Source organism: Rutidosis leptorrhynchoides, chromosome 2, assembly GCF_046630445.1.
Source record: "Rutidosis leptorrhynchoides isolate AG116_Rl617_1_P2 chromosome 2, CSIRO_AGI_Rlap_v1, whole genome shotgun sequence".
NCBI lineage: Eukaryota > Viridiplantae > Streptophyta > Magnoliopsida > Asterales > Asteraceae > Rutidosis > Rutidosis leptorrhynchoides.
In genome coordinates this window covers 601,467,194-601,486,752 of record NC_092334.1, presented here as the reverse complement: position 1 = coordinate 601,486,752, position 19,559 = coordinate 601,467,194, and the positions used below count along the sequence as shown (strand labels likewise).

Here is a 19,559-nt window from a genome sequence, read left to right as displayed (position 1 = left end):
CTGGTTCTCTAAGACCAACGCTCGGATACCAACTGAAATGTCCCGTTCATATTGATTATAAACGTTCCATATTAATTGATTTCGTCGCGAGGTTTTGACCTCTATATGAGACGTTTTTCAAAGACTGCATTCATTTTTAAAACAACCATAACCTTTATTTTATCGATAAAGGTTTAAAAAGCATTTCGTAGATTATCAAATAATGATAATCTAAAATATACCGTTTACACACGACCATTACATAATGGTTTACAATAAGAATATATTACATCAAAAATAAGTTTCTTGAATGCAGTTTTTACATAATATCATACAAGCATGGACTCCAAATCTTGTCCTTATTTTAGTATGCAACAGCGGAAGCTCTTAATAATCACCTGAGAATAAACATGCTTAAAACTTCAACAAAAATGTTGGTGAGTTATAGGTTTAACCTATATATTATCAAATCATAATAATAGACCACAAGATTTCATATTTCAATATACATCCCATACATAGAGATAAAATTCATTCATATGATGAACACCTGGTAACCGACATTAACAAGATGCATATAAGAATATCCCCTATCATTCCAGGAAATCCTTCGGACATGATAAAAACGAATTCGAAGTACTAAAGCATCCGGTACTTTGGATGGGGTTCGTTAGGCCCAATAGATTTATCTTTAAGATTCGCATCAATTAGTAGATCGGTTTACTAATTCTTAGGTTACCAAGCAAAAGGGGAATATTCGGATTCGATCATTCACCCATATAATGTAGTTTCAATTACTTGTGTCTATTTCGTAAAACATTTATAAAACTGCATGTATTCTCATCCCCAAAATATTAGATTTTAAAAGTGGGACTATAACTCACTTTCACAGATTTTTACTTCGTCGGGAAGTAAGACTTGGCCACTGGTCGATTCACGAACCTATAACAAATATGTACATATATATCAAAGTATGTTCAAAATATATTTACAACACTTTTAATACATTTTGATGTTTTAAGTTTATTAAGTCAGCTGTCCTCGTTAGTAACCTACAACTAGTTGTCCACAGTTAGATGTACAGAAATAAATCGATATATATTATCTTGAATCAATCCACGACCCAGTGTATACACGTCTCAGGCTAGATCACAACTCAAAGTATATATATTTTTGGAATCAACCTCAACCCTGTATAGCTAACTCCAACATTACTGCATATAGAGTGTCTATGGTTGTTTCAAATAATATATATACATGGGTCGGTATGATATGTCAAAACATTTGCATACGTGTCTATGGTATCCCAAGATTACATAATATATTAGAATACATGTATAATACAATATAAGTTAGCTAGGATATGATTTGTATAGAATTGTTAATATTTCCCGTAGCTACAAAAATCAAAAAATATCCAATCTTGTTTTACCCATAACTTCTTCATTTTAGATCCGTTTTGAGTAAATCAAATTGCTATGGTTTCATATTGAACTCTATTTTATGAATCTAAATAGAAAAAAGTATAGGTTTATAGTCAGAAATATAAGTTACAAGTCATTTTTGTAAGAGGTAGTCATTTCAGTCGAAAGAACGACGTCTTGATGACCATTTTGAAAAACATACTTCCACTTTGAGTTTAACCATGATTTTTGGATATAGTTTCATGTTCATAAGAAAAATTATTTTCCCATAAGAATAACTTTTAAATCAAAGTTTATCATAGTTTTTAATTATCAAACCCAAAACAGCCCGCGGTGTTACTACGACGGCGTATGTCCAGTTTTACGGTGTTTTTCGTGTTTCCAGGTTTTAAATCATTAAGTTAGCATATAATATAGATATAGAACATGTGTTTAGTTGATTTTAAAAGTCAGGTTAGAAAGATTAACTTTTGTTTGCGAACAAGTTTAGAATTAACTAAACTATGTTCTAGTGATTTCAAGTTTAAACCTTCGAATAAGATAGCTTTATATGTATGAATCAAATGATGTTAAGAACATCATTACTACCTCAAGTTTTGTGGATAAACCTACTGGAAAAGAGACAAATGGATCTAGCTTCAAAGGATCTTGGATGGCTTGAAAGTTCTTGAAGTAGAATCATGACACGAAAACAAGTTCAAGTAAGATTTCCACTCGAAATAAGATTGTTATAGTTATAGAAATTGAATCAAAGTTTGAATATGAGTATTACCTTGTATTAGAAAGATATCTTACTGTAAATAAGAAAGATTTCTTGAGGTTGGATGATCACTCTACAAGATTGGAAGTAAGCTAGCAAACTTGGAAGTATTCTTGATTTTATGAAACTAGAACTTGTAGAATTTATGAAGAACACTTAGAACTTGAAGATAGAACTTGAGAGAGATCAATTAGATGAAGAAAATTGAAGAATGAAAGTGTTTGTAGGTGTTTTTGGTCGTTGATGTATGGATTAGATATAAAGGATATGTAATTTTGTTTTTATGTAAATAAGTCATGAATGATTACTCATATTTTTGTAATTTTATGAGATATTTCATGCTAGTTGACAAATGATGGTTCCCACATGTGTTAGGTGACTCACATGGGCTACTAAGAGCTGATCATTGGAGTGTATATACCAATAGTACATACATCTAAAGACTGTGTATTGTACGAGTACGAATACGGGTGCATACGAGTAGAATTGTTGATGAAACTGAACGAGGATGTAATTGTAAGCATTTTTGTTAAGTAGAAGTATTTTGATAAGTGTCTTGAAGTCTTTCAAAAGTGTATGAATACATATTAAAACACTACATGTATATACATTTTAACTGAGACGTTAAGTCATCGTTAGTCGTTACATGTAAGTGTTGTTTTGAAACCTTTAGGTTAACGATCTTGTTAAATGTTGTTAACCCAATGTTTATAATATCAAATGAGATTTTAAATTATTATATTATCATGATATTATGATGTATGAATATCTCTTAATATGATATATATACATTAAATGTCGTTACAACGATAATCGTTACATATATGTCTCGTTTCAAAATCATTAAGTTAGTAGTCTTGTTTTTACATATGTAGTTCATTGTTAATATACTTAATGCTATGTTTAATTATCATAATATCATGTTAACTATATATATATATATCCATATATATGTCATCATATAGTTTTTACAAGTTTTAACGTTCGTGAATCACCGGTCAACTTGGGTGGTCAATTGTCTATATGAAACGTATTTCAATTAATCAAGTCTTAACAAGTTTGATTGCTTAACATGTTGGAAACACTTAATCATGTAAATAACAATTTCATTTAATATATATATATATAAACATGGAAAAGTTCGGGTCACTACACAATAAACCCAAATACGTATAAGTATGGTAAGTAACAAAAGTTCATAAATTTTCATTTTCTCTGACAATCGACCAACACTTTTAAACGTGTCGAAACGGGTTAAATTATAAAAGTCGTTTGTTAAACAAGTCTTCTACGAACAAATCACGGATTGACCGTAATGCTTTCCTTGCCAAAGAGCCGGCAAAAGACCAACACTTTTAAACGTGTCGAAAGGAGTCAAATCACGGATTGACCGTAATGCTTTCCTTGCCAAAGAGCCTCCAAACGACCAACACTTTTAAACGTGTCAAAAGGAGTCAAATTTTAAAAGTCATTTGTTAAACAAGTCTTCTACGACTAAATCACTGACTGTTGATTGTAAGGCTTGTCATACCGAAGATCCAACAAAAAAGTTCTGATGTCTTAACGGAGAGAACACTAAGTTGTGCTGACTCGATAGAAGACATAGCAAAAAGTTGTCCTAATCCAAAGAAAAGGCGGTAAGAAGGCTCTATTGACTCAACAAAGGCATAGCGGGAAAACTCTTTTGGACATCAAATAAGCGGCAAAAAAGTTCTATTCCCTCAACATAGCACAACTAATACTGATTAAACTTAACTTAATAAACAAATGTTTAAAAATTTTCAAAATATATTTTATAAATCTTGTTTAAAGGACATTCTAAGAAATTTGAAACTTACACCATCATATCTTTTGGATTAAAAAACTTCTGCACACTTAGGATTTATCTTCAAGTGTTGTGTATTTCAACAAAATGTTTTAGTCTTTGTAATAAACTCGAGTAATTAACAAAATGGTCATCAAGTCTCATTAAGAGTTTCCTTCTCCCATTGTATAGGATAAAACACCAATCATATTTAGGTTTGAAATAATTGTGCCGTTGGTCCCTCGGTTTTACCCTAAAAAGCTAACAGCGTCCCTCGAATTTTTTTTGGCTTTTAGAATCCCTCTATTATCACTCTTTGTGTTTACGCGTCCCTCCGTCAGTCAGACGTCAAAGTTGGACGTTAAGTGCCATCACGTGCATGAAACGTGATGGCACTTTTGGTCATTTTGCAGTTAATACTTGATTAAACCGGTTTGAAAAGGTTGGTACCGACATTTAATTAACACACTCACATCTCATCCTCTCATTTTACAAAACCCTAAATCGATCGATCGATTGAAGCAATGTCTTGGCAGATTCGCACACCTGATACCGATCCTAAGTCCATCAATGACATATACGGTATGTGTTTCTATACTTGATTTTTTTTTTTTTTTGCAGATTTAGAACCCTAGAATCTAATTTAGCCTAATTTTAAATTTACAAAATCAAATGCAGATTGTTACCCTGATTTGTTCACAGTTATCTTACATCATGGTGGTAGTCTAATGAAAAAAGGTAGTGAACTAGTTTACAGTGGAGAAACAACCTACGTTGATTGTTTTGATGTAGACAAGTTTAAATTTTATCAATTTAATCAAGTATTAACAGAGTTGGGTTATGATCCTCAAGAACCTGTAGTATTGAGGTATCTGCAATCGAATACAGAGATGAATGTTGGGTTACATCTGTTAGATAATGATGAATATGGTTTTATGATGCTTACTTACATGGATAGTGATAATACTAGGGAGTTTAATGTCTATGTTGAGCATCCAAATAAAACTGGGAAGAGGGTACTTATTCAAGATATTGATGAGAATGTTAGTGAAGGTAATGCAGGTAGTGAAGATGGTGATTATATTGAAACAGATGAGGAAAATCGAATTGATGATGATGATGTAGACATGAGAGACTTCACCTTCAACATTGATAAAGATATTGAGTTTATGGGTAATGGTTCTAAGGGTTTCAACACAGATGTTGTAGAAAATGAGGATGATCATGAGCTAGAAGAATTGAATAATGATGGGTTTGAGAGTTATGATTCTGAAAGTGATGAAGAAGCTATAAGGAAGAAGAAAATTCGTGGGATTAGAGCACATGTGGAATCAAATGCAGAGATTGGAAAGACCTTTTTTTATCTTGGGCAAAAGTTTGAATCAAAAGCTGAGGTTAAGGAAGCAGTTCATTTACATGCTACTGAAACAAGAAGGAAGCTTGTGTTTGTTAAAAATGATATAAAAAAAAAAGGATTGGGGTTCGATGTGAAGGGCTTGTTACTAAACCAGAAGTGGCTAACCCAGTAGATGCTGATGGTGGTAGTCAAGAGTGCAATAAAGAAATGGTTGGTCATAAGTGTGGTGAGAGGACCAGCAGAGTAAAAAGAATTGGTAAAAAAAGGAGTTTAGGTGGGAAAAGTAAAGACAAACGTTTAAAGGGTCATTTACCATTTTTTTTATTGTTACATACCGGTATTATCTAATGATGATCTATTTAGTATTACTGTTATGTTATTATAGATTTTTGGTTATTGAACAGACATATCTAAGATGAAATGAAATATCTAAGTGTAAGCTAAGTCAAGTTTCGATTCAATTTCTTCGCCAAACCACCGGTAGAAATAAATTTTAAAAAGAACGGGGTTTTAAATAAATGTATATATGCATATCTTAAAAAGGGTCTCAAACATCAAGTGATAAGATTTTGTGTTTGGGCCTGCTAGAACATAGTGCGCGAGTTCGTTAGCTAATTTGCTCGATAACGATTACCAAAATCAGTCAAGAGGAGTCCCTGTGTGTAGGTATGTTTGAAAGAATGATGTATTTTGCCAATAGTATTTCTTAAAAAAATGTATGTATAATAAAAGTGTTAAAAAACATGCATTTTCACGGATTTCCCTACCCAATAAGTTCGTTTGTAAAATGTAGCAAGATTCCTTGTTTCATAATTGGACATGACTACGCTAGGTGTGCTCATCAGTTCGATTTTCTCGGTGTATTCGGTTCTGAAATTTTTTTGAGCATAACCCAAAACTAAATCGAAACCAAATTCAAAATTGAAACAGGCCTGAAACCAAAAATCGAATTCAAATTCGGTTTGATTTCAGTTACATTTTACAAAACATAAATGGGCTCACATTTGGGCCCAAAGAATATCACAGAATAACTAGTCAAACCGAAAATCACGGAGACAAAAACTTACATCTTGATACCTCTCAGAATAATTAGTTCTATGTTCAGTTGGCCTACAGACTAAGATTGAAGCCCAAACATAGATGGGCTCACATTTGGGCCCAAAGAATATCACAGATAACTTTTGCCTAAACTGGACTAATGCTTCTAAGTTTGACTATGCACTAAGTTGACCAATACTTCTGTGATCCTCTTAGATGGTCTCCGAATGATGTTTGCAAAATATGTCAATGTTAATTATCGTTATTATTTATCTTTTTTTTTTAGTATCATAAATGTTGATGTTGATTGATTTATATTAGTTGCGTTGTTGAAAGTTACATTGAAAGAAAACCAAATGAGACAATTCAAAATCACTTTACAAACCAAAAAAACAATGTTATTTAACAAGTTTTAACACTTTGAGTTCTGTTAGTTCTTCAACTTTTAGTATAGTTACAAATGATGCTTTCATACACATCCATATACTACACTTCAATTGTTTTCTGGTTTAAAGCCGTATACCTCCATCGTTCCTTCTCGACATAATCAGCATCCAGAAAACGCGCAACAAACGCCCATAATCTATAAACATCTTCAAAATTCGCCAAAAAATTAATCGCAACGGTCACAACCGCAATTTCTTGAACACCTTTTGTCTTCTTAACACTACCACCCATCATCACCCTTTCTTTATCTTCAGCATACTTATCAGCAAACCATATTTGATGCAAAACTCCTTGGCTTACCGATATGTTATTTCGATCAGAAAGCTTTTGCACGAGAGCAGGTTCAACTTTTTCGCCTTTCCAATCATACACATTGAAAGCCAACGCGGGCCCGCGATCAAATCTTACTCGTGGACCGTATATTTGAACTAAAGGTGTCTTTGTTTCAGTGTTGGGATGTTGTAGTTTCGTTAGCGCATTAATCAACCAATTTATCAAACACCTTGTTCGAGTACTAATTTGTATCAACCCTAATGTATCCACATGATCCAACCCTCTATACTCAACATTCTTTTCATTATTGATCATGATTTCATTTGAAGATTCGAAAACTTTCATCTGATCTTCTTCATCTGAGTGAAAAGACGAGTTCTCCGCAGGGACAAGAGCTGCAATCCCAACACATGATTCTTCCAAGATTGAAACAATAGATTTCTTGACAAACAAGCAACCAAATCCAGTAGGGTTTTCACCAAACACTTTATAAAATGAACAAATTAAGAAATCCGGCTTGATTAATGATAGCCCTAAACTATCCATATCTTTCGGGCCTAAAGCACAAGCATCAAGCAACACATGCCAACCGTTTTCTTGCGCCATACTCATCCATTGATACGAATAACTAGCACCAGTTGTTCTTGATTGAAGTGGAAACACAAACAAACCTCGATTTTTCTTCTTGTTTCTTTTCCTCTCAATCATTTTTCGTAATCTAGCAGAGTGAATTCTCATTCTAGGCCATTTAAATTCGGCCGACATAACTTTAGCTCCTCGTTTTTCTGATGACGTAATCATGGTGTCAACAGCCTCACTTTTATGATCAAAAACTGTTAACAATTTTTTACTTGTTTCCCAAGGGTATGATTCTGAAACTATTTTAAAAGCGGACGATTTATTAGAAGTGAATACCATAGAGTAATCGTCACTAGAAACGTTTAAAAACTTCATGATCCTTGTCCTAATGGACGACTCGAATTCTGACCCTTCTCCACCATGAAGTAATTGTGACTTAAGATTCACTGACTTGTAAATGGTACAAAAAAATGGAAAATTCGAGTTTTGATCACTTGAAGAAGGCGATTGAAGCGTTGTTTGAAGTTGTAAATGGGAGAAAAGACCAATACCGATGTAATCAAGGCATATGCGATTTGAAAGAGATAGATGATGATATTCTTGTCCTCTTATTCGGTCAACTCGTGTAGTGTCCGAGTATTTAGGGTATGTTTGTGTGAAAGTAGAGAGTGATTCTTTGAAAGAAGGAAGGGATTCATGATCTGTGAAAAGGATGTTTGGGAAGAAAGAAGAGGTGGTTGTGGTCGAAAAGTTTTTCCGGCAAATTGAGGCGGTACTCGTGGTGGTTTTCATGATGGTTGTGTGTGTGAATTCTGGGAGGGAAAATAAGGGGTTGAAGCAACAACCATGAGTGCATACTTGTGTGACTTCTTTTAAGCAAGGTGAGTGCATATTGTTTTAGATAAATGAAATGAATAGAAGTTGAAGATTTGGGATTATAATTATAAGATTATTATAAAAGAGCTTTGTTGGTGAGTTGAATGAATAGAAGTTGAAGATTTTGGGATTATAAGATGATATAAGACCACTCCCAACATGACACTGTCATGGACACTTCCTCAGCGCCACATCAGCTTTCTCTCTCCTCATTTCTCACCACTTCCTCTCATAACACTCTCAGGACACATCATTGCCAACCATGACATACTTCCTCCCAATCACATACCCCACAAAATTAATTAAATAAGTAATGTACAAGGTTGTTTATGCTAAAGTACAAGTAAATAAAGCAAAGAAAAAAAGAAAGAAAAAATGATCTCGTGCTGGAAGATGCTTGGGGAAGAAACAGATGAGGGCGAATCTTGTGAGGGCGGACTGAGGGCTTGGGAGGGCACACCAATGCCAATGGAGCCCTCGAGGAAGAATGGTGAGGAAGGGATTGAGGGCGGACCATTGGGAGTGGTCTAAAAGATAAAAGAAAAATTGTGTGTCCAAATTTTTTTTGGTTGATTTAAAGTGTTGAATGGGACATTGAAATGATTGTTTGAATGGGTCTTATTTTTATACATGCTTGAAGACTTTTTCTTTATGATTTGGTGGAGTGAAAGCTAGCGCTTGCTGGAGTAATTAACGCCGGATTGTTGACCGGTCTAAGCTCTTTTATAGTATTTTAATTAAATAAATTAGTAAATTTATGTGTGTGTACTATCAATAAGATATTTGAGTATGAAGAAATATGATAATAATATGAAATTAATTGGTTCTAAGGTTTGTTTATTTTTCAGTCTTATTATGTCATGTATGCGTGCGTGTATATATTTTTATTGTAGACCGTTTATTTTTCTGAAGACATAAACTAAAACAATATCATATTCTATTTTCAACTTCGCAGACTTAGAAATATGCTTTGAAGTGTTGCAGACATGATTAAATTATTTTGTAGACATCAAAATAAACAGTCTTCACTATTCAGATCTTTAAGCCACATATTCTTTACAGACATGATATGCAGATCTTCAAACAAAAATAGTTTGAAATATAAACAACACCTAAATGATTCATCATTGAATGTTAAATCGTTTAATATGTAACTCGTGTTTGTAAACTCTTAATAAATGACGATGAATCCAATTCATATTAAATTTGAAATTGTGAAATCTATAAGGATTTGGAAGGATTGTTAGATAGAAGATGTAAGCTCTCTTACTATATTTAATAGACTTTTGAGGGCCTAACATGATTGCTTTATTGCATATTGTTTTGTTAATGGTGAAGGAAGTGGGATTGGAATCGTGATTATTTGGGAACTCGGAATAGTGAAAGTCTGGAGAATCTTCGCATGGAGTTAGCTGGAGTGACCATCTCAGATATTCCTGATTCGCGTGCATAGTGTGTGTCTGACAATGAGGACTTCTCTGTTAGTTGCACAATGAGAAATATTGTGATCACCTCTTGCCTACGTCGAATGTCCTTACTAGATGGGTTAAAACTCTAGCCAGAAAGTTAAACATCTTTATTTCGAGGCTGAATGTTGATCGATTGCCATCTGGACTTAACTTGCCGAGTCGGGGCTTAGAGATTCAAGAGATTTTGTAGCTTTTGTCGTGGAATCGATTGATAATGTTTTGTTACAATGCGAAGCTACTAGTGATGTGTGGAGAAAGAGTAGGCTTTTGAAGGATGTGGGTATATATCTGTGTTTCGCTCCTAGGCCGATTGGATTATTTGGTTTGATGAGTGGCATACTACCGTGAAGAGGAAGGACCTTCTATATACAATCATCATGTTGTCTACTTGGATCCTTTGAAAGTTTCGCAGTAGTGTTATCTACCATCTATTTCCTTGAGAAAGTCGAATATTTTTTTATCATATTTGTAATTACTGTCTTATTGGTTTAAATATAGAGGAATTAGTAGTATCTTAAGAAGATTGGCTTTTAAAGTCTTTGAAATTTTTCTAACGTTTTGAGTTTTTATTTTTTTCAAATAACAAATGACGTCGAATGACAAAAAAATATGTGTTTAACCATTCAGAGTTAACACATTCATTTTTTCGTCTAACATACTATATTCTTTTATTTACTCGTGTGGAAGGTTGATGTTATGCGAAGTGTATACAAAATAGTTTATATTTTACTAGGAAAAACTATTAAATACGATACAATTTTACACAAGATATTTATTTATTTATAGAATGGATATACTTAAACCTTGCTACAACACTTATAGGCAGTGTACCTAATCGTACAGTAGTGTAGTTTTTAGTAAGTCCGGTTCGTTCCACAGGGAAATCTTTAAACAAAACTCAACGCTATATTAGTTTACTTTTATAAAAATACAAACATATATATAAGTAATATTATTATTATAAAGGGGGGTTTTTACCGTTTAATGACCGGTTTGTCGATTTTAAGACTTTAGTCGCAGTTAAAACCTAATGTAAAATATAAAATAAATACAAGACTTAAATTAAAGCGTAAAGTAAATAACGATAATGAAATTGCGAATAATAAAAGTGCGATAAAATAAAATTGCGATAATTAAAAAGTACGATAATTAAAAGTGCGATTAAATAACAATAAATAAAAGTGCGATAATTAGAAGTGCAATTAAATATAAAATAAAGGAAATTAAATATGAAATAAAAGAATTATGCTTATTTAAACTTCCGTAATCATGATGTTTAACGTGTTGATTTTAGTTTTATGCCCATGGGTTAATTGTCCTTTGTCCTGGATTATTTAATATGTCCGTCTGGTTTTTGTCCATAACAGTCCATCAGTCATAAATATAAAGTGCGAGTGTCCTCGTCAAATTATTATTATACCCGAAGTTAAATATTCCAACTAATTGGGGATTCGAATTGTAACAAGGTTTTAATACTTTGTTTAATGAATACACCAGGTTATCGACTGCGTGTAAACCAAGGTTTTACTACTTTGTTAACAATTACACCAATTACCCTTGAATGTAATTTCACCCCTGTTTTAATTATTCTAGTGGCTATTAATCCATTCCCGTGTCCGGTTAAATGAACGATTATTCGTACATATAAATACCCCGCCCATCGTGTCCGATTGAGTGTATATGGTAATTTATAGGGACGCCCAATTGTAAATCTTTATATTAACATTAACAAACTATCATTTAGTTAAACAAATATAAAGCCCATTAATAGCCCATAGTCTAATTTCCACAAGTGTCGTTCTTTTGTCCAAACCCCAATTATGGTACAAAGCCCAATTACCCAATTTTAGTAATTAGCCCAACATCATGATTACTTCGTTTTAAATAAGCATAATAATAACTTAGCTACGAGACATTAATGTAAAAAGGTTGAACATAACTTACAATGATTAAAAATAGCGTAGCGTTACACGGACAGAATTTCGACTTACACCCTTACAATATTCGCTAACATACCCTTATTATTAGAATTATAATTAAAATTAAAATTAAAATATAAATTATATATATATATATATCGTATAGATAGAGAGATGGATATATTTGGTGGTTTTTTCGATCAGAATTCGTATGCTTTTATAGGAAGTTTCTGAAATTGGGGCTCCGCGACTCGCGGTCCTTTTGGCCTTCAAACTCCGCGAGTCGCGGAGATTGAAATTACAGCTCACATCTTTTGGAGTCTTTCTTGCCGACGGATTTTATATATAAATATAAAATATAAATAATTAATATAATTATTTATATATTATATTATATTCTTGTGCATAGTAGACTTGTAATTTTTAGTCCGTTGCGTCGAGCGTTAAGAGTTGACTCTGGTCCCGGTTCCGGATTTTCGAACGTCCTTGCGTACAATTTTATATTTTGTACTTTGCGTTTTGAATCTTGTACTCTTGTAATTTCGAGACGTTTCTTATCAATAATTGGAACCTTTTTTATTGTCTTTTGTACTTTTGAGCTTTTTGGTCGTTTGCGTCTTCAATTCGTCGAATCTGTCTTTTGTCTTCACCTTTTATTATTTAAACGAATATCACTTGTAAATAGAACAATTGCAACTAAAAGCTTGTCTTTCTTGAGGAATAATGCTATGAAATATATGTTCGTTTTTAGCATTATCAAATATTCCCACACTTGAGCGTTGCTTGTCCTCAAGCAATATTGTCTTGAAATACAAGAATCACTTCTTTATTCTTCACACTTTGTACATCAGTGATTTCTATACGGCGGTATAAACAATGGTAGTAACGATATGGTTTACAGTCCCACATGACTATAAAAATTTAGATCCATTAAGAAAATTGGATCTTTATGAAAACATTTGATCTTTTGAAAATTAAATCTAGTTTTTACCCTAGATAAGTTTTCCGGGATAACCCTTTACCGGTGTTTGCAAAATATTTTTGTGGGTTTGGTGGGGTTCAGAATTGAAAATTTTAGCTCAAAACTTGCTGTTTTGTGTCACCCACTTGCTAACCTTGTATTAGGAAAGCAACACGTCCAGTTTACTTGTTCCGTATATTACCTTTCGGCAAACTACCGTCCGGTTGTAAAGGAAAGCGTTGAACAAGCAACTGTTAAGGCAATGTCCCGTGACTTGCTTTTGATTATGGTTTATAAACGTGTCGGACGCAATTACTATCTTTGGTAGGAGCAATAGTAAAGCTCACCCTTATAATTTTTCGGTATGGCACAAGGTCCTGTCTTTGACCACTATGCAACCACCGTTCTTACGGTTGACACCCGATTTAGTTCAGGTGACCTAATGAATTCCAGGTGAATTCCTAGGATTTTACGTTCAATGGTAATGAACGTATTGAAAATAGGGTTTTCAGAAAACAAATCGGTTTGTAATTTTGATCAAAATATTTTCTCGTTCAAGCTCGAGTTTAGATATCATTGAATTTCATGAGTTTGTAATTCTCAATCTTTAAGGTCAATCTCTAGGATTGAGTAATATCAGTCTTAAAAGCTGATTTTTAATCTTTAAGGAGATTATCCTTTCTGGGGATCTGATTCATTAGTCTTGTCCAGCTAATTTGCATGGTGCCCCCCCATTGTACGAGATAAATCCTTCTCATGGTTAGGATAAATCTGACCACTTGGCGACCCTGTTTAATGCTGAGGTCCGTGGATTTCCAACCGATTTTAGTGATGACTTTTCTAGATTTTTCGTCAACCTACAGCTGGTCTGGACGACAACTTCATGACCTAAATCAAGAAGCGCGTGTTTTTTTTCGGAAGACTTTACTTCCTTTTAATGATGGAATTGATTCATCGTGTAGATCCATCTCTTCTTTTCTTTCATCGGGTAAAACAGTTTAGTTTAGTCCAAAGCAAAAGTATTTTCAGTTATTTGTTACAGATATATGTGACATATGTTTAAAATAACTTGGTAAATTTTCCCACACTTGGCTTTTTATTTTTCTTTTTATCGTCCTCTATTCCATTTTAAATGAATTTTGACATTTTAGTTTGTTTCTTAATTTATGTCCTTTCCGAGGTAACAATAATTTCGGTGTTAAAACCTAGTTTTATCGTTCATAAATATGTATAAACATGATTTTGAATTCATTTAATTGAAAATTTTGAAAAATTTTACTAGAATTGGGTAGTCAGTATATAAGACTAGGGCTGTTCTTTTTTATCAGAGAGCACTAGATTCTAATACAACTACTGCTTTACTAGTATTTTTAATGGTAACCAAGTGTTTAAGATAAAAATTTTAAAATCCGAAAGAATTTAACCCCTTCCCACACTTAAGATCTTGCAATGCCCTCATTTGCAAGAAATCAGTAACAATTTAAATTATTGAGGGTGATTAGTGTGAAAATGATTAAATTTTTACCAAATTTTCCAATTATATTGGCGTTTGTTTGCTGAATGATAAATGGTGCACATCATTTGTTCATTCCGTCTTGTTGTTATTTCACATATATTTTGCATCTTGTCGTCAAAATTAGTTGCTTTTGCTGAACTTAATGCCAGTCTTTGAAAATGCGTTGTTTTACCCTGTTGTGTACATAAGATAAACTGCAAACATATATACATATTTTTGAAGTTTGGTATATTACCCCACATTCAAAAATTATTAAAATCTAAGAATAAAAGTTAGATAATTATAAAAATGATTACAATATTAACAAAAGTATTAAATGTATCAATAATTACAAATTACAAAATAAAAAAAAATAATAAGTAAACTAAGGATGATATTGGTACCAATAGGGGTTCCAGGCATAACCATAAGTGCTATAGAATGCTTCGGCAGGGTCATACGTAGGATATGGTGGCTGCATCTCTATAGACCAAGGAGGGAAGATGGGTTTCGGTGTAGGAATATAGTTTCTACCTATATGTTGGCAATGAGCTATGATTTGGTTCTGATGAACTTGCCAATCTTCAAATGCTCTCTGTCTAGCATTTTCGTATTCCTGAGAAGCTATAAACCTATGCATTTCTTGCTCCTCATTCCCCCCTCCTACATTACCTTGCTGCTGGTTTCTCTCCACCTGTGGATGTCTACCATGGTATCGTACCGCGGCGTTATTTCGCCTCTTCAAAACTTTCGCACCATGGTATACATTTAAACCTATAGTATCGTGGGGTTCCGGCTCTTCTAGTAATAATCCCCCCCGACTTATATCCACACCGAGATATTCACCAATCAAAGTAATAAAAATACCACCTCCTATTATGCTATGTGGTCGCATCCCCCGAACCATAGCTGATAAATAATAACCCACACAATATGGTATACTTACAGCGCTTTGTGGGTCTCGAATACACATATGGTAAAACAAATCCTGTTCATTTACTTTTTCTTTGTTCTTACCCCTTTGTGTAATCGAATTAGCTAAAAACCTATGTATCACTCTTAATTCGGCTCTATCTATATCCAAATAAGAGTAATTTCCCCCTTTGAAACGGTGATGGCTTGTCATTTGACTCCACACACCGTGTGTATCAAAATTCTCATCTATCTTTCTACCGTTTAGTATCAATCCTCTACAATCGGCAGACGCTAACTCCTCAGGCGTATATATACGTAAAGGCTGAGCCATGTCCAGTAAAGACATGTGGCGCATCGAACCGCCTAACAAAAATCTAATAAAAGAACGATCGGTTAAACTAGCTACCCGATCATTCAACTCTATACTACATAACAATTCTTCACACCATACTTTATATACAGGTCTACGTATGGTGAATAAACATATCCAGTCATTAAAAGAAGAATTACCATACCTCTGTACAAGTAATTCCCTAATTGGCCCGGCCAATTCTACAGCTTCTAAGGGTCCCCATTCTATGACCCTTGGTACCTCAACAACCTTAGAATGAAGAGTATGCAAACCCCTTTGATATTTTGGATAATCTATCCAAAGTCTGTCAAATCTCAGGTTCGGGTGCAACTCTTCCAAGTGCATATCAGAAAAGGTCATGACTGGATGAGGTATATCCTGCTTGTAGTAGTTATCCACCTCCTGTTGTTCTAAATTCTCAGCAGGAGCATTGCGGGCTTGGGATGAAGATTCACCCCTTTCATTCTACAAAACACATCAAACACAATTTTTGTGCATCCAAATATGCATTAGTGTCAGCAAAATCATCAATCAAAATAATTACAATGACATTATCAATTTATATCAAACTTAAGCTTATTTTCATATTTTTATCAAATCTATACTTTTTCAAATAAGCATATACGAAAATTTTCGCCAAGTTCATAAGCATTCAACTCAAATAACATGTCAAAATAATCATTACGAGCAATTAAACAAGTCTCAAATGGCATTATCTTTCAAAAATCAAGTTCATGAATTTTAGACTTGAAAAAGTCCACTTTAATTCTCAAAATCATGTTTAGGCTCAAAGTTTGGATCATTTAACTACCTAGACATGTTACACTACTCAATTTAGCAACAATTCATGACAAAAATCGGCCATAACCTGTTTATATCAAAAAGCCCCAAATTGCTCAAAAACACAAACCCTAGATTATTCAAAATTTGAAGTTTAAGGCTTCTAATCATGTTAAACAGCATCAATCTAGGTTATACAAGCATAATACATAAACAATTTAAGCCTAATTACACTAAAAAGCATCAAAATCAAATTGGGGAAAAAATAGCTCAAGAACACCAAATTTCAGATTAAATGGTGTTTAGGTGTAGAAATTTACCGTTTTTCTTGAGTAATTCTTAGATAGCATCCTTCTCAACATGATTTTAGCAAAAAATTTGGTGATTAACGGTTAAAAATTGGGATTTTGGGGTGTATTTTTCGGGTTTTTGGGGTTTTTGTTCGCTGTTCTTCGCAGTGTTTTTGGGTGGGGGAGTGAACTGCTCTGTTTTTTACGTTTTATTTTTTTCTGGGAATTGGTCCCTCCGCGAGTCGAGGGGATTTACCCTCCAAACTCCGCGACTCGCGGAGTTTGGTAATTTTTTTTTTTTTTTTTATAATCATTAACTTATTAAAACAATTAAGTAATTAATTTTTAAAATTTTGTTTCCCTTGTTATTTAGGACGAGGTCGTTTCGGATCGATGTCCTAGTCCGTCCTTTGACAAAATTTTAAAATTTGTCTTTTTGTAGCGATTGTTTTAAAAGCTAAGATTTTTAGGGTTTTTAATGTTTTTGGCATACTTTAAATCAATAAGATTAAAAATAATGATAATAAAAGTTCTCGTCCCTCCCTTGGGTAAAGCAATTTCGGTTCAAAGACCTAGTCTTCAACTTACGACGAATTTTAAAAATCATATTCTTAACTTAATGAGATAAAGTAAATTTTTGTTTTTAAATTCACACAACTTAAATATAAAATTCAAAATTAATATTAAAAATTCACACCAAACTTAAAATTGAAATGCATAAAATTAAAAATTTATATTTTAAAAATTAAAAATTCACACCAAACTTAATTTAAAAATTTATAAATTCATATCAAACTTATATTAATTTTTCAAATATTTACAATTTTAAATATATTGTTTTTACAAAATTTACAATATTAATTTAAGATTTAAATATTAATTTTAAAAACATGGTAAAAATAAATTTAAAAATCTTTTTGTCTTTTTATCCCACTTTAATCAATCAAATATTATCAAAAATATGCGCCCCTCTTTTCGGTAAAGTAATTTCGGTTCCAAGACCTAATTTAACTCATGACGAATTTTTGAAATATTTTGGGTTGATTGTTTAAAGATATTTATACCTTAAGAATAAACGTTAAATTTCGCAGTGATGCAATAATTTTTTTTTGAATGATATCAATAATTTCGGTCGCCAAACCTAATTTTATTCAATACCAATTTAATACTTTTTAGCGAACAAATTAGCGTTTATTATCAAAAGGTTAAAAATAAAAATAAAAATAAAAACTGTACAGACATACCTGTGAATTAGATTTCTTAGTTATATGATCTATCCCATTCATAAGATAGTCGGTTTAATTGGTTTTCCATGGCTACATAGGCGTAACCTCGAGCATTCAGTGTCTTTTCTTCTAAACATATGAACGGTCCGTCTCTGCATAAAGTAACAAATTCGGTATTTGAATAGGTTTGATTATTTGAACATTTACCTCCATGTGACCATTTTCCGCATTTGTGACATCTTTCTAGGTGTCGTGCTCTTCTTTTCGCTGCGGATTTTGATTTTCCTTTACCAAATTGTAACTTATTATCTTCGCATCTGGATTCTTTTCTAACTCCGTCCATTCTTTCTCTGATTACTGATACTAATTCACTCGGTAGTATGTCATTATTACGTTTAGTGATCAAAGCGTGTAGCATTAGACCATGGTTTAGTTCACAGGCAGTCTTCATTTTGTAAAAACCTAAAAAAAATAAAAATTCAGAATGGGGGGAGAAGACTAGTTCTTTAGGGTCTGCTAGGGAAAGACCATTCGGGTTCCATTTTCGAGAACTACACGAAAACAGACAATCTAACTCTAACAGAAATACATATTATCCTTTAAAGACTTGATTCTCCCCACACTTAATTAGCTGTGTTGTCGAAATTGTGATTAACTTCGTTGTCGACTTCCATCGGACCATGTATGTAATGTTTAACTCTGTGACCATTAACTTTAAATTTAATCCAATTTGAATTTATTAATTCTATCGTTCCGTATGGGAAAACTCTTTTGACTATGAATGGTCCAGACCATCTTGATTTCAATTTTCCAGGAAATAGCTTGAATCGTGAATTGAAAAGAAGAACTCTGTCTCCTTCTTTAAATTCTTTTGAACTTCTGATTCTTTTATCATGCCATTTCTTCGTTCTTTCTTTATAGATTAACGAATTTTCGTATGCTTCATGTCTTAATTCTTCTAATTCGTTTAGTTGACTTAATCGTAGACGTCCGGCTTCATGTAAATCAAGATTACATGTCTTCAAAGCCCAAAATGCTTTGTGTTCAATTTCTACTGGAAGATGACATGCTTTTCCATAAACAAGTCTAAAAGGTGTGGTTCCAATTGGAGTTTTGTAGGCTGTTCTAAAAGCCCAGAGTGCATCCTCCAATTTAATGGACCATTCCTTCGGATTTGATCCTACGGTTTTCTCTAGAATACGTTTTAAAGCTCGGTTGGTATTTTCAAATTGTCCACTTGTTTGTGGATGATGGTGGAGATTTTATGAGTTACTCCATATCTTTTAAGAACTTTCTCAAGTTGATTATTACAGAAATGAGTACCCCGATCACTTATTAAAGCTTTCGGTGTTCCAAACCTTGCAAAAAGACGTTTTAAAAAGTTGACTACTACTCGTGCATCGTTAGTTGGGAGAGCTTGTGCTTCCGCCCATTTAGATACATAATCAATGGCTACGAGTATATATAGATTATTATGAGATTTTGGAAATGGACCCATAAAGTCAATACCCCAAATGTCAAATACTTCACATACTTGGATGACATTTTGTGGCATTTCATCACGTTGACTTATTTTTCCGGCCCTTTGACATGCATCACAAGATTTGCAAAGAAG

At 33.1% G+C, this 19,559-nt stretch overlaps 1 protein-coding gene across 1 annotated transcript; it reads right to left on the bottom strand.

Moving 5' to 3' along the window:
- Positions 1 to 6,703: 6,703 nt before the first annotated feature.
- LOC139893408 (uncharacterized) lies at positions 6,704 to 8,646 on the bottom strand. The gene has a single exon (XM_071876573.1). It carries the CDS (start codon positions 8,550 to 8,552, stop codon positions 6,849 to 6,851), a length of 1,704 nt encoding a protein of 567 aa, XP_071732674.1. The 5' UTR covers positions 8,553 to 8,646; the 3' UTR covers positions 6,704 to 6,848.
- Positions 8,647 to 19,559: the final 10,913 nt, after the last annotated feature.